Source organism: Chelonia mydas, chromosome 3 (assembly GCF_015237465.2).
Source record: "Chelonia mydas isolate rCheMyd1 chromosome 3, rCheMyd1.pri.v2, whole genome shotgun sequence".
Classification (NCBI taxonomy): domain Eukaryota; kingdom Metazoa; phylum Chordata; order Testudines; family Cheloniidae; genus Chelonia; species Chelonia mydas.
This window is the reverse complement of record NC_057851.1, coordinates 96911629-96935718: the sequence shown is the minus strand read 5'-3', so window position 1 is coordinate 96935718 and position 24090 is coordinate 96911629. Positions and strand designations below refer to the sequence as shown.

Sequence of the window (24090 nt, the reverse complement as noted above, 5' to 3'; positions counted from 1 at the left end):
CATAAAAGGCGATTAGATTAGTCAGGCATGACCTTCCCTTGGTGAATCCATGCTGACTGTTCCTGATCACTTTCCTCTCATGTAAGTGCTTCAGGATTGATTCTTTGAGGACCTGCTCCATGATTTTTCCAGGGACTGAGGTGAGGCTGACTGGCCTGTAGTTCCCAGGATCCTCCTTCTTCCCTTTTTTAAAGATTGGCACTACATTAGCCTTTTTCCAGTCATCCGGGACTTCCCCCGTTCGCCACGAGTTTTCAAAGATAATGGCCAAGGGCTCTGCAATCACAGCCGCCAATTCCTTCAGCACTCTCGGATGCAACTCGTCTGGCCCCATGGACTTGTGCACGTCCAGCTTTTCTAAATAGTCCCTAACCACCTCTATCTCCACAGAGGGCTGGCCATCTCTTCCCCATTTTGTGATGCCCAGTGCAGCAGTCTGGGAGCTGACCTTGTTAGTGAAAACAGAGGCAAAAAAAGCATTGAGTACATTAGCTTTTTCCACATCCTCTGTCACTAGGTTGCCTCCCTCATTCAGTAAGGGGCCCACACTTTCCTTGGCTTTCTTCTTGTTGCCAACATACCTGAAGAAACCCTTCTTGTTACTCTTGACATCTCTTGCTAGCTGCAGCTCCAGGTGCGATTTGGCCCTCCTGATATCTTTCCTACATGCCCGAGCAATATTTTTATACTCTTCCCTGGTCATATGTCCAACCTTCCACTTCTTGTAAGCTTCTTTTTTATGTTTAAGATCCGCTAGGATTTCACCATTAAGCCAAGCTGGTCGCCTGCCATATTTACTATTCTTTCGACTCATCGGGATGGTTTGTCCCTGTAACCTCAACAGGGATTCCTTGAAATACAGCCAGCTCTCCTGGACTCCCTTCCCCTTCATGTTAGTCCCCCAGGGGATCCTGGCCATCTGTTCCCTGAGGGAGTCGAAGTCTGCTTTCCTGAAGTCCAGGGTCCGTAATATGTTTAATTTTAAGCATGAGACTAGACCCATTGACTACATTGGGAATACTCACTTGTCTAAAATTAAGTACATGCTTAAGTGTTCTACTGGATTGAGACTTTAGTTTACTTTGCTTTGACATTTCTTGAAATTTGGTTTAAAAAAAATGCAAAGGGCATTTCTGACCTTAATATATATGAATCTATGATAGAAGTCATAGCAAACGGACAAGGCTTTCACCAGTTAGTCTATTTATATAATATTAACTGCATAACTACAATAATTCTTGCCATACAAGGTTAAAATGGCAGCCTAAATGTGATTATCAAAGAATGATTAATACTAATGATCCCCGAGGCATACTAGCAAGTATCTTGGGGAGAGTTTTCCAAAAATAGGGATCGTTCATGAGGACCAAGTGGATGTATCACAAGATCAATTTCCTGTAATTGGAGTGTCAGAATTTGGGGAAGAGGTAGATGCTGGTTGTCACTGATCTGTCACCTTCTGTGTAAGAACACTAAGAACAAAAGCTAGTGCCAGTTCAGTGCAAAAGTAGTAGTGCTAGGCTCCATCAAGCAGAAATCTCAGTTTGAGTCTTGGAGTATCTCTCTTTTCATGAGCTGAAAGAAACTAAGAGATCATTAAAAGCACTCAGTTTCTAAGTAGAAAGAAGCTTCTGCTCTTCCAGAATACTGTCTAGCTGATCTTCTTGAGGATACTGGTGGTGTTAGTTACATAAGAGGGTGGGGAAGAGGTAGGAAATCTGCTTTTTATGGGAAGTAAAAGAATTTCAGCCCCCAGGATCTACACAATCTAATCAAAAACAACGAGGAGTCCTTGTGGCACCTTAGAGACCAAGTGGGTTCTAGCCCATGAAAGCTTATGCTCAAATAAATTTGTTAGTCTCTAAGGTGCCACAAGGACTCCTCACTGTTTTTGCTGATACAGACTAAAAAGGCTACCACTCTGAAACCTGTCACAATCTAAGGTCTCCAAGCCCATAAGGAAGGTTAGCATCAAATGGAACACCTACTAGGATGTTTAGGCTGTTGCCAAGAATTCTTAATTATTTTTAAATGAAGAAATGTGGGAAATCTTTGGAAATCATCCACCTGACAACCATGAAACACACAGGTTGTGGTGGGTTTTTTGTGGTTGTTTGTTTGTGTGTTCCTTACACTTGGTCTAGAGTAGTAGAATAATACACCCTGTGGTTAAACCTGCAAGAATTAATGACTGACTTCTTTCACTCTATCCTCCCCCATTATTCAAAAACACGTTGAAATGAACGCTCTTGGAAATACTACAAAACTGAATTCTTTTGGTGAAAAGATGCAGTACAAAAATGTACAAATTAAAAGGTTTGATTTTCTTATTCTACAGTGTGCTAAGAAAATTCATATAAAGGTTCACTGTAAGGAAAAATACAATTCAGCTGACACTCAACTCAGCCATACAAATGTATACAGTATTTTAACTGTACCCTTTCTAAAAGAGAACCTGAATCTTGCCATGTTAAATTACGTATGTACGGTAAACCCTCATCACAGATATTTATATTACAAAGCTGCCTTCTAGAGAAATAATCTTGCCTTTATCCAATAGAGGCCACTTTTTCTAAGTCTTCCATTCACTACACTGTACTGCCCCAGCAATATTTTGCATAACCTGGGAAGGCCGCACGCTTCTTTTGTTCGCTTTGAGCCCAGTCCACCACCCAGTGAAGTCCATGGAAAAACCTCCTTTGGCTTCAATGGGTTGATGGACTGGATATTTTGATTGTAATGTCAAAGCCTCACTCATAAATAATTAATATTTGCTTGTGTTTTCTACATAATGCAATTAAGTGCTCAGTTCCTGGGTACTGCTGTGAAAAAAAAGAAAATGCTAAGGAAGACGGATGGGGTTGGCGGGGAAGGAAAAACCCCAAATCAGAAAATAATTAGGAATTGCAAAGGGGAGATTTTAGATTTTTTTTCCCACCGTGACTAAAATATCTTTTTAACAAATTAATTAAAGGCCATATTTGAAATACAGTAAGGTGTCATTCAGGACAATACTAATAGTTCTATTTTTTCCTTCTAAAAATTTTCAGATTACCAACATAAATTTGTGCTTCAGCCCACGAGTTGCAGAAGCCTCCCAGTGTGTACTTGAAAACTATGTGCAAAATTGTTATATAGTGTCAGTCCGTATGGCTATATCACAAAACACATCTGAAGCACAACTGTGCACCCACATCTTGTAAGCAGCACAGGGAACTACAAGGCCCTTTATCAACAGAGGATGTGACACGAGTCAACTTGTTGAAAAAGTGACAAATTAACAACAACAAAAGAAATGTTGTTTAAGGATGGACAAAATGTCTAACTTCCAACCCACTCAAACATAGGGTTCAAAATTCAGACTCCCACTCAAACATGATAGGCCCACGGGTATCACTATTTGTCTCTTGTCCATAGCCACGAGGAGGTCATTCATCAGTGCCACCAAGACCATCTCTATACAATGTCTCAGTCTGAATCCTTTTTGTGAGGGGTCTAGGAGACTGTCAGTTGAAGAAAGGTGTGGTCATAGGTTGGTTCCCCCTAAATTCTCAATTATTTTACCAAGGAATTAGAGGTGGGAGATTGCTAGTAAGGTCTCATAATAGATTACTGAGAATTAACCTGACTGATATCCATTTTTGGAGGACTTAATTAGGGAGGGTTTCCTCTTTCTTTGTGTAAACAACTTAGAGAAGTGCAAAGTAAAATTCTGGGGTCTGATTTACAAATATTTTAAAAATAAACTGAAGAATGTGTTGGAATCTTGCTCACTTACCTTCTTTTTTTAAAAAAAACTCAATCATTGTGATGCTATTATATAAGCTTTAAAAGATCAAAGAAAATCCTTTCCCTCCCCCCCCCCCATTTATTTTATACATTGAAAGATAAATGAAGGTTACTTACCTGCAACTAGAAAAGGAGTGCTTGTGGCACCTTAGAGTTCTTCAGGGTGGCTCTGCATATTCACATTTAAAGGTACTGCGCCACCTTGTGCTGTTTTACAGTAAAATCCCTTCTAGTAGCATCAACTGGAACACTCTGCACCTCCCCCCCCCAGTCTCAGGACTCACTGAGGGCAAGGCTATAAAGGGGCAGAGCTCCCTCACCACCTCAGTTCCTTCCACCCTAAAGTCAGAGACACAACGCAATAAGGACTCTGAGAGAGAGGGGAAGGCAGGTGGGAAACACCGAAGTCCAGATTACAGACTTGCAAATTTAATCCACTGGTAACCGCCTCAGGCAGGTGAAGAAAGCAGCTCCAGTGGAATGTGATTGAATCACAGCAATGTACAGAAACTTTTGCCAGCGTGTAACATTCAGCAATATGTTGTTTAATCCACCAAGAGGGACAGTCTGTGAAGAGACCATATACTCCATGTGGTTCTTGGCATAAAATACAAACAATCTAGGTGATGTACAAAAACTTTTAATTCTTTCCAGGTAATAGGAGAGGGTCATTCTAACATCTAAACTATGTAGTAACGATTCTTCCCATCGAAGTTTTAGGGGTTCCCCAGGTTTTCCTAACCTGGAAATTAATTAACCAGGCTGCTGGAACTTCTGATGTTCTTGGAATTGATTGATGGAAAATAAGAGGACCTGAGTGAACGTTTGGCCACACTCTGTCCCTCCATTAAGATGGCATTTGTCAGTTGTCATCCAGCAAGTCCTGTAAAAATGTCATCTTTTCCCACAATGGAACTGGTAATGGGCCATGACTGCCTGATAATTCGCCACCATAATACTGAGGGACAATGAAGAGAAACACCTTTCTCCCCAACTAATCAATCCTTTTCCCTTCTTTATCCACTGGGTTGGACTACAGTAGACCCTGTTACTGGCTGCAGCCACCATCAAGCGAATTAGGGGCAGGGTGGTTATGGAAGTAGGAGCATCTCTCAGATAGTATCTGATACTACTTGTCAGCTTTCTTAGAAACAGGCTGACAAGAAGTGGGCATGGCCCACACAGATTTAGCAAGTTGCAGCAACCCATCCAAAATTGGTAGGAATATTCGACTCCTTTCAGTAGCACAAAAGATATCAAACACTGGGTGAGAAGTCTCTTCTACAGGCACAGCAGGAATATTTAAAGTGGAGATCCAGATCCAGAGGAGCCAGATCCATGGATCTCTGGACTGTCAGATCTTTAACAGATGACACATACCCTCCAAGTGGATGGAGAGGTAAATTGAAAAATTCCTAGGGTGGCCCTCAATAAGACCACATACCCTAGGATTGCCAGTCTCCCCAGCAACCAGTGTTTGGGAATGTGCCTGCAGGAAGAGGACCTTAGGGTGGTACGAACCGAGCATTCTTATTCTCTCTTCTTCCTAGTAAGGATCCAGGTCTGGATCAGAGATAGAGTATACCAGGGACAGTAGCAGATCTGAATGGAAGTACAGAGATCCAGGTCTTGGGACCATGTACAGGTCCTAGGAGGAAGAATAGAGTGTTTAGCCCGGCAATATCCTTTGACCTCTTCTTCCTAACAGTGAATGAGGAAGAAGATATTGGTACCAGAGACACATACCTCCTTTTGGAAACTTTCCCCCACTCAGAATTGACGAATCAAGCAGAGCTGTAAGGTGGGTGTTAGTATGACAGAGCTCTCCAGAACTGAGGATACAGCCATAACCGGCCCAGCAATCAACGACAGATCTGATGACATGGACATTCGCCGATCTGACCTTCTCCCCAACTCCACCGCCTTTTGCTGTTGAAGCCAGGGGTGGAATGGATCTCCTTTTTGGAACCGTGGCAGTCCTGTCAGAATCAGATGGATCTCTCAGTTCTGCACAGGAACTGCACTGCTAACAGCAGCCATGTTGTCTCTGTGCCTCTTCTTCTTTGATGCTGTGATGGACAGAACCAAACCCAATCAATTCCGTCTTCTTGGATCCAGAAGTGGAAGTCAGAACCAACCCTGATCCTGCAGCTGCAGGAGTTTCATTGGGTCCTGGTAACTGAGAGGCATGAGTAAGGATAAGATTTTGTCATGGATATTTTTAGTAAAAGGCACGGACAGGTCACGGGAAATGAACAAAAAATTCATGGAAGCCGTGACCTGTCCCTGACTTTTCCTAAAAACATCGCTGAGAAAATGGAGATGGAGGGGGGGTCCAGCACTCTGCCCCACTGCAAGCACTGGCAGGGAGCTGCGGCCCCTCACCCCAACCAGTGGCTGGGAGCTGGGGGGAATTCCCCCCCGGTGCCACTGGCGGGGGGGGCTGGGGAGCTCCAGGGGATCCCCCCAGCACTGCCAGTGGGGGTGGCTGAGGAGCTTCAGGGGGTCTCCACATCACTCTGCAGGGCTGGGGAGCTGTGGGGGATCCCCCCTGCTGCCCTGCAGGGGATCCCTCCTGCTGCCCTGCAGGGCTGGGAGCCGTGGGGGATCCCCCTGATGCCATAGTGGCTGGGCTGCTGTGGGGCCCCAATGTCATGGAGATTGCAGAAAGTCATGGAATCCGTGACTTCCACAACCTCTATGACATACCTGTAGCCTTAGGCATGAGGTACAGCACCAATGAGGGTGGCCAAATTGTCTCTTGCCCTTTCTTCCAGAACTGGGGCAGTCAGATCTGACCACATGGCCCTTAGTTCAAACATCTGTAGCCTTGTGGGTTTTACTGAGGGAGCTGCAGGAACCAAGTCTGACCATGACAGGGGTTGTGGCTCCTTGGAAACCTTCAGTCTCTTGACATTGATAGCCACAGGAACAGAGACTGGCCCCTTAGCCCTGGCATCCAAGACCTGACTGGCACCCAAGACCTTGAGCAGGAGAAGCTGCAAGCGAGTCTCCATATTCCTGGGGACTGTGGGAGTAAGGGTTCAGCAGACTGAATGCCCAGAAGGCAAATGTCCTTCTCCTAGGCACTTGAGGCACTACAAGAGATTGTTGGATGCCAGGGAGACAGATGAGCAGGAAGCATGATTGAAACCCAGTTACCTTTTGTTTCTTCAGTTCCTCCATAACCTGAAACTGTGAAAAAACACTAATCGCTAACTAACTAAATGATGCTAATGCTAAATAGAAAGACTCTGATTCCAAAGAGACCAGAGCAATTCACATCCGTCTAGGCATGCAACTGGAAGGGACAGAGGAGGTGAGGGCTCCCTGCCCCTTTACAGACTCACTCTCACTGCATCACGATGCTGAGGGGAGGGGTGGGGCCGGGAATGCCGAGTGCTCTAGCTGGCATTGCTAGAAGAGGTATTACCATAAGGCACCACAGTAAATGCAAGTGGGAATATGCAGAGCCACTTGACAAAGTTGTTTTCCTATTATGTAGATAAACAGGGAAGAAGAAAGTGAGAATCCATGTCAAGATTATTTTAGTAATCTTCTGTTGCCTGTAATGGGTTATGTTTATTTCATCTTCAGAAGATGCTTTTTCTGCAGTTTTTGAAGTTATTAAAATAGGGTTTCTCCCATTTTGCCTAGATGACAATGTTGATGTTTTTCTTTCTGCACTGTTTTCATTTTGGTTTATGTCAAATACGCCTTTTAAGAAATGGGACAACATGGCCCTCAGGAGAAAGAAATTAGAGGTTCTTCTGCGTTATTACTTCCATCCCCTTATCCCACACAAAAGGATGCCAATTTTTCTAATTGAAAACAAAATGTGACATAATAAATAGGACACACAAACTTGATCTATCCAATGTATATAACTATGGTATAAACCACATAACATCAACTTCACAAATCATCACTGGGCACAGCTGAGTGTTGTTCAGAGCCAATAAAGCAATATTCTCTCTAATAAAGAAAAAATAACCGTAAGAGAAGTTTCCACTGAAACAAACTAATCTGACAAGTTAAAAAAAAAGCAAAAGTTATGGTAGCGTCAATTATGATCTTCTGCTTTCCATGGCCAGCCATCTATTCTTCCACTCCCAAGGTCAAGGCAATACTTGGGAAGTGGGTCACAATTTATTGCAAACTAAAATCTCTTACCACTGCCACTGACCCACCACCCTATCCCACTTCCCAGTAGCCATACTATTCGGGGGCTACTCTTTTGTCACTGTTGCCTCATTGTGTCACTTACAAAGAAGTATGCTGTGTTAGAATTCTTCCATTGGGATTTGGAACTAGCGTATAAACAAGCTTATCTCTTGTCCCTGTGCATAGTATACCTAATTTCCCATAGTAGACACAGCACTGCATACAGAGTCTGACCCCGGCCCCCAACTCCATCCCCTTTTTGGTGTGCCTCAATTTTGGAAGTCATTACCACCACTTGGTCCACTACAACTCAGATTTTGGTAACCTTCCAAGCATGATAAATATCCTGTCTTTTCCCCTCTTTTTTTAAAAACTGCTGAGGAAGTATAGGTTGAGATGAATGTATTTATGGGCTGTGCTTTGTCTGTTTTTCATTTCTGGGATAAGTGCTCAGAGCATTGGAGGGGAACCTATGTGTGTAGTTTCAAAATTTGTAGAAATAAAATAAAAAATAGAAAATTATTGTTGGATAGAGAGCTACCTAAGGAGTGTCTGAGTTTTGGCAATTACTACATTCTGGAGGTTATTTTTGGCTGCCAAGTGATGAAAACTGAAAGCACAGTTTTGGAGCACGTTTCAGAAATTTTCTATATTGTTTCCATGGCTAAATTGTCACTCAAAATGTGAAATCTGGTGGTGGTATGCAAATAACCAGTGGAGTTTAAAGCCTTGGGGCGGTGTACCAAACATTCATTGCTCTCTAGTGAAGCTATGCTTTTCTGTTTACATTGGTGGCTTTTATGGATTCATACAGTTTAATTAAAAAAAACTGGAAAATTTTGCATCACTAAATTTAAAACTCTTCCAGTATACATATTTAACCTGTTTACTTCACCAGCCAAGAATGAAGAATAAAGGAAAACAGCATAAAGTTAGCAAGCAATGAACTCTATATACTTATTGTGTAACCTTTTATTTTAACTACATTTCCCACATTTAAAACACTCGCATTCACAAAGTTTGGTTCAGGCGCTGCAGTTGACAGCACATGGATAGACTGCTGCACCCACACAGAGGTCCATTGCAGTCTGTGCCTGTGCACTATCAGTTGCAGCATTAGAGCCTTAGAAGGTAAACTGCCTTAGAAGGCAAATATCCACAGAAGCATCCATGTCAAAACTCTTTCTTAGCTTACATATAAAACATTGATTCTGAAAGCCATTTTGTAATAAATAAGATTCTTTCATGGTCTCCCCTTCCTTCCTAAGTCCTGTTCTCTCACTGGTTAGTTTTCAAGATGTTTCATTCTGTGGGACATCAGGAAAGGCACCACTTTTTTTTTTTTTTAAGGATCTTCTAGACTAGAATACAGAGGAAATCCTTGAATATTTGCCCATCACAACTGTATGCAATAGGTCCTTTGGCTGGCTGGGCAGGAGACAAGGCGCTTACTGTCCCTGTAAGGGTTCTGCCAGCAATTGGTGGTAGAGAAGGAGGAAGGAGAAGCTTCACTTGGATGGAGCAGGGAGGAACAGGAAGTTGTTGGATCACGTGGGGACACTGCCCTTCTGGGTGAGCAGGAGCGGGTGGAGTATTTATACCCTAGGCAGTTCTGGTGAAACCCTTTCTTACTGGGATTGGCAACAATTTGAGCCACAACTGGCAACAATTTGAGTCACAGTAAGAGCAGGTTTCATTATGATCCACTGTAGGTATTATGCTAGTTGCCCTTTTCCTTTGGGTCTGGGAAGGAATTTTTCCCTTACTACCAGATTGGCCAGGGCAGGGTAGATATTTTCACCTTCCCCACGGCAGGGCAGGGATCCAGTAGGAAATGATGACAACCCACGCTATAAAATTTACCTCACCCAGATATTTTAAGTGAATAAAGTTGCAGCCTCACTAAACTACATCCATTGCCTCTTGTCTTTATTCCAGCATGGCTGGGCAATGTCCCATTTCCTTCAGCCCCTCAGTCTCTTCAAAAAGCCTTTTCAAAAGTGACCAATGATTCTGAGTGCCTCATTTGTGGAGTGCCCACCCGAGACATATGTGAGTTGATTCTCATTGACTTCATTTGGATTTGTGAGTCCTCTATACTTCTGAAAATGTGGCCTAAGGAGTTCTAAGTTGGGCACCCAGAAATTGAAGCATCTAAAATTAATGGCCATTTTTGAAAACAATGGTCTTACATCTTAAAATGTGGCTGGAAAGATCCTCAGTTTGCACAAATCCTTTCCCTCTTCCAGTCGTCAGCCCAGCTGAGTAGCACGCTTGAGGCTTTCTCACTGCTACTGCCATCACTTCTACACTAACCAGTCAATGGCAGAAAGAGGGGCAGCCCATCCTTGCTCCCCACCCACCTCATTGCCTTGAAACTTACAGTCATTGAGTTCCACGTTTGTGTGTACGCAGACTCAGGAAGACATCTCGCATCAGTTTGTGTAAGAACGCTACAGTCACAACCAGAAGGTCTAGAAACTATTTTTCCTAAATTAAAAATTAAAAACTTCAGAGTATGGTTGGGGATGGGAGGGAATGGAGAGGTTACGATTTCCCACTCCTGCACACACCATCTCTGATCTGCCAATGGGAGCCATTCTATTATAGGTTAATAAAATATAATCAGAACAATGGTGTGAGTTTTGGAGAGAGAAAAAATAGCTTTCTTCTCACGAAGTAATTTACTTTGCTGGTTTTTTGTTGGTTTGTTTTTTTAAATCAGTGACAGCTGGTACCTATGAAGGTTGCCATGTTTGCCTGTAAAGAGGGCTCCTGTTAATTTATTTACAGTATAATCATTTGTCCACTGTCTTACAGCCAAGCAATATACTTTGGGGGCTTGGGGACAATTGTATCTTAAAATATAACATTACTAATATTTTCAGGCACAAATCATAATTTCTCTCTCAATAAGAATTTTAAATATATTCAGAACGCCTGAGTGGAAACCAGATTCATTAAGCTAATATTACGTTTACTAGATGGGTTTTCACTGTTAATTATTTTTACAAGCATAACAGTCAATAAATGTATGCACTATTTTTCACAGTGGGAAGTAAGATGCCGCTCATTTGTCATCTGAAGCTCCTTGAAACCTTGTCTTTTTTTGAAACATATTGAATCACAAAAGCCGGTAATGGAATAAAAATAAACAGTTTACAGCTCCAAACCACATCTTGTATGGGAAACTACTGGCCCCTGCCCCATAACTATATAAACAGAAAAAAATGCAATGTTTCACAGAGGTTATGAAAACTGGATACTCCAGGGGTCAGATTCTGCTCTGGGTGAATACTAAAGATAACAGTGGCAGCACACACCCATGGGGCAAATATAGCCTCAAGCAGTAAAGTAATGATTTGGAAAGACTTTTATGTGTATTCTATATAGCCCCCATCACGATAAAGTCTGAATGCCTCATAATCATTAGTGAATTTATTTTCACAGCATCCTTGTGAGGTAAGGCATTATTGTGCAAGTGAAGCACAGCAATAGAGGATTTGTCCAAGAAAGTCTGTAACAGAACAAGGATTTGAACCCAGAACTCCTCAATCCCAAACTCATGTATTAACCACAAGATCATCCTTCCTCACTTTTACACATCTAGAAGCAATTATCGTTATTCAGTATCTACCTTATTATACCTAATTATGCAGGGCCCAATGGCAGTTTTGTCCAAATGTGTACAATGCTGGGCTCAGATACTTAATAGCTCTGTTTGAAAATGTCATCACTTCTCAGTTTTGATTCCCAAGCAAAAAACAATACCGTTGATCCTCAGGGTTCTTTCCTTTTTAATTTGACGGGCATTATCTTCTTTGTGTAGACCTCTATTTTATCTGAGATGCACAAAGGTAAGTGAAAGCAACTGAACTACAGTAGTTACACCAGTGGAAACTGATATTTTGAGAGTAATATTCTGTAGGCACAGAATGCAGCAAAGCTGTTAAAGTGAAAAATCTTCTGTAAGTACATTAGCTAAATCAAACATATTTCAGAAGCAACTTTATCCTGGTACTTTGTAACAAAACAGATTAATTAAGAATGATGTGTGGCAATGGAAACTATTTCAGGGTCTAACCCACATATATTTTAGCATATTTTAACAGCTTGGTCTAGCAATTATTTCTTTGCTGCAAGAAAAAAGCTTTTTCTTACCTTCCGTTATCAAGTCCTTTTCTTTCTATTTTTAATTAAAACCAGGTTTAAATTTTGAAATGAAATTCTCACAAGCAAGCACAATAAATTATTAATATATCTTTGTAGCACAGAGCCCAACATAGTGAATCATTTGAATTTATCACTTACACCTGCCCCCATTAACATAGGGTCTTCCAATATATGTTAAACACACTTCCAAAGGACTGGAAGTTGGCCAATGGATTGTTTAATTTTAACAAAGAAGTATTATATCGCCACAGCTGTCTCATTGTGTATCTATCAGATTCACTGCCACTAAGAGATGGGCCAGATTAGCCTATCAAAAGAACAGGGTAGGCAGTTTCAGAATTATTTCCTTGGCTACTCTGTGTAAGGTTTCCTGAGACCAAAACGGAGAGAACTCTTCTTCATGTAAAATAAGAGAGAACCAGAAATGCCAGCTAGCTTTTATTTTTAACTGCAGCAAAGCCCAATGTTTTGAGAATATGCAATCCAAGAAATATCAGAAATACAAATATAGTCTGCCCAATAACTTCTGTTTGGTTTTGATTGCCTGATTTATTACAATACTATCACAAAAGCACTAAATTTGTAAATATTATTTCTAAAAGAAAAATACTGCATCTTTAAAAGCCTGTTAAAATTTACCATGATTCACACAATAAATAAAATATCAAGTGCCTTTGCCCCAGGCTCGCTTTCAGCCACTGTATAATGCTCAAGTGCAGTAGCCTGATAAGTGCTAGAATTATTCACAGGGATTTTTTTTTCCAGTTGTCTCAGACATAGTGCCAAATCGCGTTTGTCTTACACATATGAGATGTCACATTGACTTAGTGGGACTAGGGTGAAATCCTATTTGATTTATCCATAATGTCTATCAGAAATCAGTGGCTCCAGTTGATTCCTCCTTCTATCACACATGGAAGCTGACTCTTTTCAACCACTGTAATCATGGAGAGACATTTTCTTTAGTCATGCCCTTTGCAGCTGAAAACAAAGAACACAAGCACTAGCCTGCCCAAATTTCATCAGAAGCTTTCTCTAGACCCCCAGCTATGCCTTTACTCTAGAACAGCGGTTCTCAAACTGTGGGTCAGGACCCCAAAGTGGGTCATGACCCCATTTTAATGGAACCGCCAGGCCTGGCGTTAGACTTGCTCTGGCCTGGGGCCAAAGCCCAAGCCCCACCAACTGGGGCTGAGGGCTTCAGCCCTGTGTGGCAGGTGGCAGGTTACAGGCCCCCCCCCCCCCGCCTGGGGCTAAAGCCCTTGGGCTTTGGCTTTGCCCCCTCCCCTCCCCCCACTCAGGACGACGGGACTTGGGAGATCTCAGGCTTAAGTCCCCCCTCCTGGGGTTGTGTAGTAATTTTTGTTGTCAGAAGTGGGTCGCAGTGCAATAAAGTTTGAGAACCCCTGCTCTAGACTATTAACCTCCTACTTCAATCCCCATTAAAAAAGATTTTCACTGGTTTTGCTACTTTCCAGTTCCATTGGCCTTTCTATTTGTCACAGGAATTTTAAAGGTAAATTGAAGTAACATAAATCTAAGTGTAAAACCTGTCTGACAGCCCAGATCATTAACATTAGGTACCTATAAATTAAAAAGAAATACATTTTCAAATAATTTTAGGGGAAAGAGTTCTTTTGTAGGAGATCGTTGTCAAGAAGCACAGACTGTAATTAATAGAAATGGTACCTATACCTGGAGGAAGCCAGAAGTAAAATATGAAAAGTAAAGCAAAACTGGTACCTTAAAATTTTCCATTACAACTCCTTGTAAAAACCATGTTATCCACTATAAAGTGGACAAAATTAAAAATTCATATTTGAGGGTTCTAGACATGCATGAGAACTGTGAACAAGGCAATCTGACAACTCTGAATAACTGACTAGCAGGATTTCTAAAAAAAAAACTACACTGTTATCATAGCCTAGCACCTCCCCCACAAAACTTCCTCATATCTAGCTTCTTTTAGAAGCATACTTGTTTGTGAACTTTATATCTGCGAATTAGTAGTGTGAGGGAAGTGCAAACTGGAATTTAATTTAAGTATCAATGGCTTTTCTAATTACACTGTAAACCTAATTAAAAGTCAACATTTTTGCTTCAAAAAATTGAACTGAAAAGCCTATGTCTCAGTGCACTTGCTTTGTACCAAACAGACATCAAAGTCAAATAGACTGGACATTTCTACTTATCTCTCTACCCACTCGTCTCTCCCCCTCCCCTGTCCCCTCAAGGACACAATGACATTTATACAGGCTTCATTCTTATTATAAAAATTCATTCTTCATTATAAAATGAAGAAGTGTGATTTCTGAAATGCTTTCAGAGCAAGGAAAGGATACAGAATGCTGCTAAATGAAAAATGACAGTTACTTTCCTGTCTCGATTTATTGAAAAAATGTGTATTATTTGCAATATGTAGTCCTGGTAACCAGGATATTAAAGGAAGAAAAAATATGGATGATATTTATCTATATCAGATTTATGTTTAAACCTCTAAATTGGGACTATGTTTCCCACTAGAGAAGGGAAAGAGGGTTTTGTTTTGTTTGTTAATTACAATAAATATTGCTCTGGAGAGAACTCCTGGTTATGGTCAAACTGATTATCTGTAATCTTTTTTGTATCTGTTCTTATTTTTAATTTATTGTTCTATACTAAACTCTAAACAAAGATCTGTGGTTTTAGTCCACTCATGGATGCCCAGGGTGAACTTTTCATTTGTATATTAATATACCTCCTCCTGTGAAGATGCTACCTGAGATCATTTATCAGTACAAAATGAGGTAACTGGAAAAATAAACACAACAGATGAAGATCAAAAACATGACTATTTAATAGACAAATATTTCTGCGTATTGAGACAACTTCCTAGCCTTTCTAGGGAAAATAACATTTTAATGAGGAATCACATATACTATTACATATGAAAAAAGACATTTGAGGCTGTTGTCAGCTAAAGGCCTACATTGGCAAAAGCAGGCATAAACCGTGTAAAGGCCCCCTGCAGCAGAAAGTCTGGGGAGGGTGCCATCTGTAGAGCTGTCCCAAAAAAAAAGGAATCCCTTTCTGTGAAAAATGTTGTATGGGGGGGAGGGGAGGAGGGGAAGAAAAATTTAATCCTGATTCAGGACGAAATTTTTCTCAGAGAGGGATTCAAAGAAAAATTATATTCTGAAAGAACCAAAACAGAAATTGACAAGAGCCTTCCAGCCTAGCTGCTGGAGAGGTAAAGAGCCTGGATCCCTGGGCTCTTTGCTTCTCTGTCCCTCGTAGAGGGAAGGCAGGGGGACAAAGAGAGCCCAGTGCTCTGCTTTTCTGTCCCCTGAGCTAATCCTCCTATAAAGCTTTCTGTCAGTGTCACTGGCAGAAAGTGAAATTGCCAAGTGTTTTCATGGCAGGCAGAAAATCAACATTGATTCAGCAAAACTGAAATTTTCTTGTGGTAAATGTTGGTTCTGTGAAAAGCACATTTTTCGCTGGAAAAAAATTCCAACAAAATTTTTTTTGACCAGCACTTTAACATTTAAATCTTTAACATTTGGTCAAGATTCCACAGAAACCCCACCATTCAAGACTGCCCAAGAATGCATGGATTCAGTGCATTCCTGATGTACTCTGCCCCTCCTTCGTGGCTAGCACTGCCCACTTTTGAGGCTGCACTGATCATTGACAGGCCCTTGGCATGTTAAGAGTTCCAATGTAAAGAGTTGCAGGAAGGAAGCCATTTGCAGTGTAGCACAACAAGCTTTGTGCCTACAAAGCCTTATGGCACCTTATGTAGTAACTATTTACATGTATAGATAGAGCCCTCTTAATACAGTAGAGCAGTGTTTGCCATTGCAACTCCTCCCCCAGGTGGCCTTTCCAGCTGTCGCAGCTGGCATAACCCAGAGCTGAATCAAGCCCCCATTGTATCCTATTTTCTTGGCACAAAGAGTGTGGATCCAAGACTGGGAACAGCTCTTAAAAGATTCAGCACGATAGCTCTTAAGGCCTAGAAAGAAAATTGTTAATTATTGATAGAATGACCTGTTATGGCCTGCCTGCTGTGCAGGTTCACAAAGTCCACCTATGAAAAGTAGTTACCAAATTTCTCTTTGAAAAAATTGGTGTATGTGGCATAAAGCAGCCCCTCCCCAGCTCCCTTCATTTTCCATTATAAAAAAATAGTTAAATTACAAGCAGGCAGATAAAGATGAAGCAACAAGTGAAAGCCGCTCCAAAAATACATAGAAGAATTCATAAGTACCAGCACCACCTTAGTTCATTATTATATTTAAAAAAATAACTTCTCAAATGGTAAAATGCTCAAGGTGTGGCACTGATCAGGGATCTGATAAGGCACAGGCTTTGATCTTTTTCCCCTCAAAAATATTTCATTTGCCGGCAGTGAGGCAAACAGCTATTGCCTTCACTGTCACTACACTATCTGATGCTCTCCCAAAGTCACATTATTGTCTCCTGGGCTGCCCCAAGTAAAATTCCATTTTAACAACCCCACCACTTCTGACCCGGTTTCATCTGCATCCCAAAGTTGAGGAAGGCAGAAGAGACAAAGGAATGGAGAAAATAAATTAATGATGATTTGGATAGCTTAAGATTAAATAGGTTGAAATCCAGTCACTCCCCTGCCCATTTCTTCACACACACACACCGCCCCTGAGAAGCTTTAATGGTTTCTTAGTTTATTGTACTCGTTCTCTACGGTTTTTTTTTTTTTGGTTGGAAATTATTGTGTTCCATAGCTAAAACTTTGTAATATAAACAATATTGCCTTAAAAGACAGAATAATACAGTCCAGGAGTAAGAATTTAGATTGATCATGCTCACACAGCCTTTGGCAGTAGTTAAAAAATCCATAAACAAGCTATTGGGATGTGTGTGTATCTGTATGTTATTGAATTTAAATTGTGGAAGGTTTCAGAGTGGTAGCCGTGTTAGTCTGTATCAGCAAAAACGAGGAGTCCTTGTGGCACCCTAGAAACTAATACATTTATTTGGGCATAAGCTTTCGTGGGCTAGAACCCACTTCATCAGATGCATGGAGTGGAAAATACAGGAGCTGGTATAAATACATGAAAGGATGGGAGTTGCCTTACCAGATGTGAGATTAGTCTAACAAGACAATTCACTTAACAGCAGGATACCAAAGGAGGAAAAATAACTTTTGAATTGATAATGAGAGTGGCCCACTTCAGACAGTTGACAAGAAGGTGTGAGTAACAGTAGGGGAAAATTAGTATTGGGAAAATTAAAAAACCAGTTGGAGAACACTTCAGTCTCTCTGGTCACTCAACAACACACCTAAAAGTGGCAATTCTTCAACAAAAAAACTTCAGAAACAGACTCCAGCATGAAACTGCAGAACTGGAATTAATCTGCAAACTGGACACCATCAGATTAGGCCTGAATAAAGACTGGGAGTGGTTGGGTCATTACAAAACCTAAACCTAATTTCCCCCTACTGTTACTCACACCTTCTTGTCACTTGTCTGAAATGGGCCACTCTCATTACCACTTCAAAAGTTATTTTTCCTCTCTTGGTATCCTGCTGTTTAGTGAAGTCTAAAATAAAATAAAAGGGTGTTTGCTTTTGTGTGTTTGTACAGGCAGGGTCTTGATGGTTCATGTAACGTTTGTCTGCTTTTTAATGTTAGTTTGTTTAAGTAACGTAATTAACTACTTTTGGGAGGGATATTTATTTATTCCTCCCACCCCTCCCACACACACACAAAAAAGAGATGAGGGATTCTAACTTGAAAAATATGGCAGTATTGATTCAATACAACTAGCTATCTTAATGCATTAAATTCAAACTAATGTTGCTTAACATGTACATTATATAAATACACTTTTTGTCTGTCATGGGGGTTCTAGCAGTCCTAATTAAAGTGATGTAAAGTTTTCATAGAATTTTTAATATGCAAGTCAAAGTTGTTTGTGTTTAAAATATGATAAGCCAAGGAGGAGGAGTTGGTATGTTGGAAAAGTTTAGTGTGCTGTATAACCTAGTTAGAACAAGAGAGCTCCGATGCCTGAGGTTGCTGAGTCAAGACAATTTAAACAAAGAATTTTATGCAATTTACTCTGTGGAGAAACAGTGAAAATATAACTGAATGCAATTATGTCATTTACACTGCTCGTTTAAGTAGTTTCAAAATAAAAAAAGTTTTTATGCAGTCTTGAACCAGCAATCGTACTCTTGTTGTACTCAGCAGGCTACAGAGAGAGTTGAAGGATACATATAATAAAATTCTGGGTATCTACTATTTAGGAAAACAAGAAACTATGGCACAGATTTTTCAGTACTTAGATGCCAAAAGTCACTTGACTTAAATGGGATCTATGGCTTCTCAGCATTTCTGAAAATCAAGCTACATACTTGCATATTTTATATGGATTTAGAAGCCTAACTTTAGGCACCCAGGTTTGAAATTTTTGGCCTGTCTATCTTTAGTGTCAAGTTTATAAAATATATGTTGCACGCTCACTGACAACCTTCATATTCTGCATAACTCATAATTCCGCCTACTGTTGATAGTTCACAAATTTCATGTTTCTGCAACTCTCTTGTAAAGAGGGGTACATCTGTGATTTCATCTGCAAAGACATGAAATCCTAATGCTAAGCCAGAAGTTATGGGGTTGATGCAGAAATTATGAGGTGAGGTTCTATGGTCTGTGCTCTGATATACAGGAGGTCAGACTGCATAATAATGATCCCTGGTGGTCTTAAAAAAATCTATGAATACTGAACAAATGTAAATCAATAAACAAGGAGCAGGGCAACTCCTATATGAATGTAATAAATGACTTGGATAGGACCAGTGGTGAGCTGGAGCCGGTTCGCAACAGTTCGCTAGAACCGGTTGTTAAATTTAGAAGCCCCTTTAGAACCGGTTTTTCCGCGAGGGACAACCGGTTCTAAAAGGACTTCTAAATTTAACCGGCCCAAAGTGACGCCTTAGGCACCGACTCCAAGGGTGCTCCAGCCCTGGAGCACCCAAGGGGAAAATTTGGTGGGTGCAGAGCACCCACCGGCAGCTCCCCACCTCACCCCCAGCTCACCTCCGCTCCGCCTCCGCGCCTCCTCCCCTGAATGCGCCGCCCCGCTCTGCTTCTCCGCCCCCCACCCCGGCTTCCCGTGAATCAGCTGTTCACGTGGGAAGCCAGGGCAGGCTGAGAAGCAAGCAGCAGCTTCCCGCTCAGGCCCAGGGAGGCGGAGGTGAGCTCGGGCGGGGGGTGGGCGCGAGGAGGGCCGCCCGCGCCGCAGAAGGTAACCCGGGGGGGGGGGGGGCGCACAGGGGAACCGCTCCCTGCCCCAGCTCACCTCCGCCACCCTCGACCTGAGCGGGTTGCCTGCTTCTCAGCCCTCCCCAGCTTCCCGCCGAACAGCTGATTCGCGGGAAGTCGGCGGGGGGGGGGGGGGGGGGGCGCGGAGAAGCAGAGCGGGGAGGTACGTTCAGGGGAGGAGGCAGAGCGGAGGTGAGCTGGGGCCGGGCGCGGGGCAAGGAGCTGCCGATGGGTGCTCTGCACCCACCAATTTTCCCTGTGGGTGCTGCAGCCCCGGAGCACCCAGGGAGTTGGCGCCTAAGGCGCCACTTTTGATGTGATCAGTGGGGGAGCGGCCGCTCCCGCTGCTCCCCCCTAGCTACGCTCCCCCGCCCCTAGGAGCCAGAGGGACCTGCCGGATGCTTCCTGGGAGCTGCCCCAGGTAAGCACCACCGGGACTCCCCACCTCGTCCCCCGGCAGGTGCCTCTGGCTCTTAGGGGTGGGGTGGGGTGGGCACCCACTACGGTGGCCCACGAGACCCCTCCTGCCTGGTTCTGGGGGCAGTCAGGGGACGGGGAGGGGGGTGGATGGGGCAGGGGTCCAGGGGGGGTGTCAAGGAACTTGGGGGGGTTGGATGGGGCAGGAGTCCCGGGGGGCAGGGGTGGGCAACGATCCCCTCATGGGGTGAGGAGGGAACCCGTTGTTGAGATTTTGGCAGCTCATCACTGGATAGGACCCTGTTTGTTCAATAATATTCCACACAATCTTTCTTTGCGATGTGCTGTTATGTACATTTGTTTCCATTGTGCTGCACAGCTACTTTCTGGTGAGACATAACAATGCCATATTAGCACATAACAGCTCTCTGTTTTAAAATATAGTTTCACCACTGAGCAATACACAAGACTTCTGTCTCCTCTGAAAAGAAAGGGTGGTTGTTTTTTTTATAAATCTTAGGGGTTCTATAATATTCCAAAAATATATTTCTCCATTCACTGAAGTCTGAGAAAAGGAAAACTCTGGAAATTGTTTCCTGCTCCTATTGATTGTTGGATATTGTTGCCTAGAGATAATATATAAGCCACAGCAAAGCACTTTTAACAACTGGATTTTGATGCAGCATTCATATTATTTCTGAAGTACTGACCTGTGCAGCTGTCTTATTTTAGAATACCTCACAGGGATTAGACAGTCAGCAAAGCAGCATCTCTGTGTAATCATGCAAATCTCAAGAGCTTATAGAAACTAACACTTGAAAAAAAAATTCTGACATTTCAGCAGAAAAACAGTACATCTTTCCTTTCTCTCACTGCCCTTTGAACTACTGAAAAACATTTCTCAGAGGAATGTCTGAGTGGTATGACATTGTAGAGGAATTATTCTAGGATGATCCAATTATTCTAGGATGACTTATAAGTACTAAGAACTTACATTAACTTGGATACATTAGTAAAAGAGGTATCTTCAAAGGCACACTTCCAAAAATAAAAAAGTATTGATTTTATTAATATTTCCAGTCATCATTAAAAATAAAAATATTAAAAATCTAATTTACTCTTCACCACTTCTATGGTTTGTTTTATTTTCACATTTTACTTAGCTTGAAATGGCCAAGGATAATGAATATTTAATTTTAATAAATAAAACTTAGCAATGTTAGGTCTTTGAAAATGAAAGCCTTTTAGAGCAGTGGTTCTCAACCAGGGGTGCAGGGCCCCCCTGGGGGGACATGAAAAGGTTTCAGGGGGGCCGCCAAGTAGGGCCAGTGTTGGACTTGCTGGGGCCCAGGGCAGAAAGCCAAAGCCCCACTGCATGGGACTGAAGACCAGGGCCCTAAGTCCCACCACTTGGGGCTGAAGCTAAAGCCTGAGCAATGTAGTTTTGCTGGGGACCCCATAGTATGGGGCCCAGGGCAAATGTCCTGCTTGCTACTCCCTAATGCTGGCCCTCGCTTTTATATGCAGAAAACCAGTTATTGTGGCACAAGTGGGCAGTGGAGTTTTTATAGTATGTTGGGGGGGCTCAGAAAGAAAAAGGTTGAGAACCCCTGTTTTAGAGTATAAAAAGAAAAAAGTTTAGAAGCAGAAAGCTATTTAGGATTGAAAATAGCTATTGAACATCAATAAATATTATTTTTTAGTACATGTGTTGTCAAAAATCCAGCTGTCTGCTTAATTTCATAGCTTCATAGAGTCTAAGGCCAGAAGGGACCACAGTGATAATCTAGTTTGACTTTCTGTATAACACAGACCATACAACTTCCTCAAAATAATTCCTAGAGCAGATGTTTTACAAAAACATCCAGTCTTAATTTTAAAATTGTCAGTGATGAAGAATCCACCATGACCCTTGGTAAGTTGTTCCAATGGTTAAGTACTCTCACCATTAAAAATTCATGCCTTATTTCCAGTGTATTGGCTTAACGAAGACACTAGATGTTAGCACGTAGTTCTTGTATTACAGATGGTTCTTGTGTAGTAGAGCACAGAGTTTTTCAGCACAGTGTAGGTATATCATTCCAGCAGCTGAGGACAAATTCACCACAGGGGAACGTGAACCACTGAATACAAGTGTGAAGAAATACTCCCTACTGGGGCTTGACCCAGGGAATTTTGTATCCATAACCAATATCTCTATTTTAATATTATTTCATATTTATAGACAGTGCCATAGATGTGCATTAAGCTTTTACACAAAGATTAAAGATACAGCCACCTTTCCCAAGGGCATACAGTCTAGGGTAGGTAATGCAGGAGATGGTGTGATTTATGGTATTGGATATGGCAGACATGTCAAGCAGGGTGGGGATGAAAAGGAGCTCCTTTAGTTGTCCGGATTGAAGGAATTATTAACCTTCACAAGACTAGTCTCGTTATAGTGGAGAGGGTGGAAATCAGATTATAAATTATCAAGGAATGACCAATGAAGAAATCAAGCCAGCAGGAGTAGAAAGCACGCTCAGGGAGCTTGGACATTAAGGGATGATGGGTGGAGGAGAAGGATTCTTTAAAGTAAGTGTTTTGGGATAATGAAGGCTGAGGAAAAGAAGCCAAACCATCTCACTTGTGGGTGGTGAAGAGCCTGTTTAATCAAAACTGTGTTCACTTGGTTGCTGATGTTAGTCCTTTCCAGTATGAGGAAATTTTTTGTTATATTGTGGATAAACTCTATCAGATTTAGATTGAACTGAGCGTAGCCATGGAAGCAAGGCAATATCTGAAGGAAACAAATGTCAGGTATTCTCTCCTTTGGTTTCAACCAGTGTCATTTTCCACAACTTGTACCACATACCACAACCAGCTTGGGTCCTTGTCCCTCCTGGCTGGTGAAAGTCAGTGGAGAATTACTGGGTCCTGTGCTTGAGCTTGTCAGTGCCTCCGTGGAGGAGGGCAAGGTGCTGAATGGAAACATGTGTTTTGACGTCTGCTCAAAGAGCCATCTCTTGATGTTCACAATCTGTTGACTATCAACCAGTATCTAATCTTCTATTTTTGATTAATATTAAAGAAAAGGTTGTGGCAAGATGACCTTTCTGAGTGCCTCTGACTTCTTGTCCCTGGGAAACTGGGATTTCAACATGGGGCAGGCACACACATTATTCTTATTGCATTGGGTGATGATCTGATGATTGATAAGGATCAGGTGCCCATATTGATACTGTTAGATTTATCCTTTGCCTTTGGTACCATGGATCATAGGGTGGTGTTGATGTTTGTGATTCCTGATAGGAATAGAGGGATTATTTTCTGTGCCTTCATTCCTTCTTTGCTGAGGGACACCAAAGGATTTTGTTGGCAAATTATCTTCTGCCCCAGGTGTCTTATATATGGTACCATAAGTATCTACTCTGCCATTTCTCTCAATCAATGTGTATATAATGTGAAGAGAGTTAGTGTGGAGATGTAGGCTGAAGTGGTTTCAGTATGCTGATGGTCCCCAACTTTATATATCTATCTCATCCAACCCAAAAAAGGCCATCACATGTATTTCTCAGAGCCTGGGTGAGACTGGTGCAGGGATGAGAACCAGTGGGCTGAGACACAGTCCTGAAAAGAGTGAGATGATAATGGTGGCAAAGTAAAGACATCAGAACATTTTGCAGATGTTCTGCAATCCCCATGACTGAAAGGAGATTCTCCATCACTTGTAACCAAAGTTTACAACTTGGTTCTGGATAGAGTCCCAGCTGCTTTTAGACAGCTAAATAGCAGCAGTGATCAAGAGTGTAGTTTATTTCCTCCCCCTTCTGTTTCTGACCACACAGTTATGGCCTTTCCTCACAAATGCAGAGCTTGCCAACACAATACATTTTTCTCACCTCTATAGTGTACTTCTGCAATAAATTCTACAGGGGGCTAAATCCTAAATCCAGTCAGAAGCTGAAGCTAGTGGAGAATCTGACAATCAGAGTATCTTGCTATAAGCATATGACTCTCATGCTCTCAGACCTCCTCTGACTGCCTATTGTCCACAGGTTGTAGTTAAGATGATGGTTTTGATAACTCTAAATGGTTTGGTATTTTCCTACCTGGGAGACCCCCCTCTCTTGCCATGTCGGGCTGCCATATCTGGGATGAGAAGCAGCACTTGAGTTAGATGCCTGTCAGTATAAAACAGAGGGAGTTGACTCAGAGAGCCTGATGGCTCACCCACTTGTTCCAAAAGAGGATGAATCTGTTGTAAAGCCCA

General features: G+C 42.1%; 1 protein-coding gene across 10 annotated transcripts in view; it reads right to left on the bottom strand.

The window, feature by feature from the left end:
• Window positions 1-24090, bottom strand: part of AKAP7 (A-kinase anchoring protein 7) — a 141569-nt gene that overhangs the window by 35570 nt on the left and 81909 nt on the right. Inside the window, exon 8 of one of the 10 annotated variants that reach the window (XM_037894800.2) lies at window positions 5411-5858. The exons of 8 other annotated variants lie outside the window; for them this stretch is intronic. In XM_037894800.2, coding sequence (XP_037750728.1) covers window positions 5791-5858 — 68 coding nt within the window. In that variant the 3' untranslated portion in view covers window positions 5411-5790. Of the gene's footprint in view, window positions 1-5410; window positions 5859-12989; window positions 13064-24090 lie in introns of those variants that run through there. One more of the 10 variants, XM_037894801.2, reaches the window with a different exon arrangement.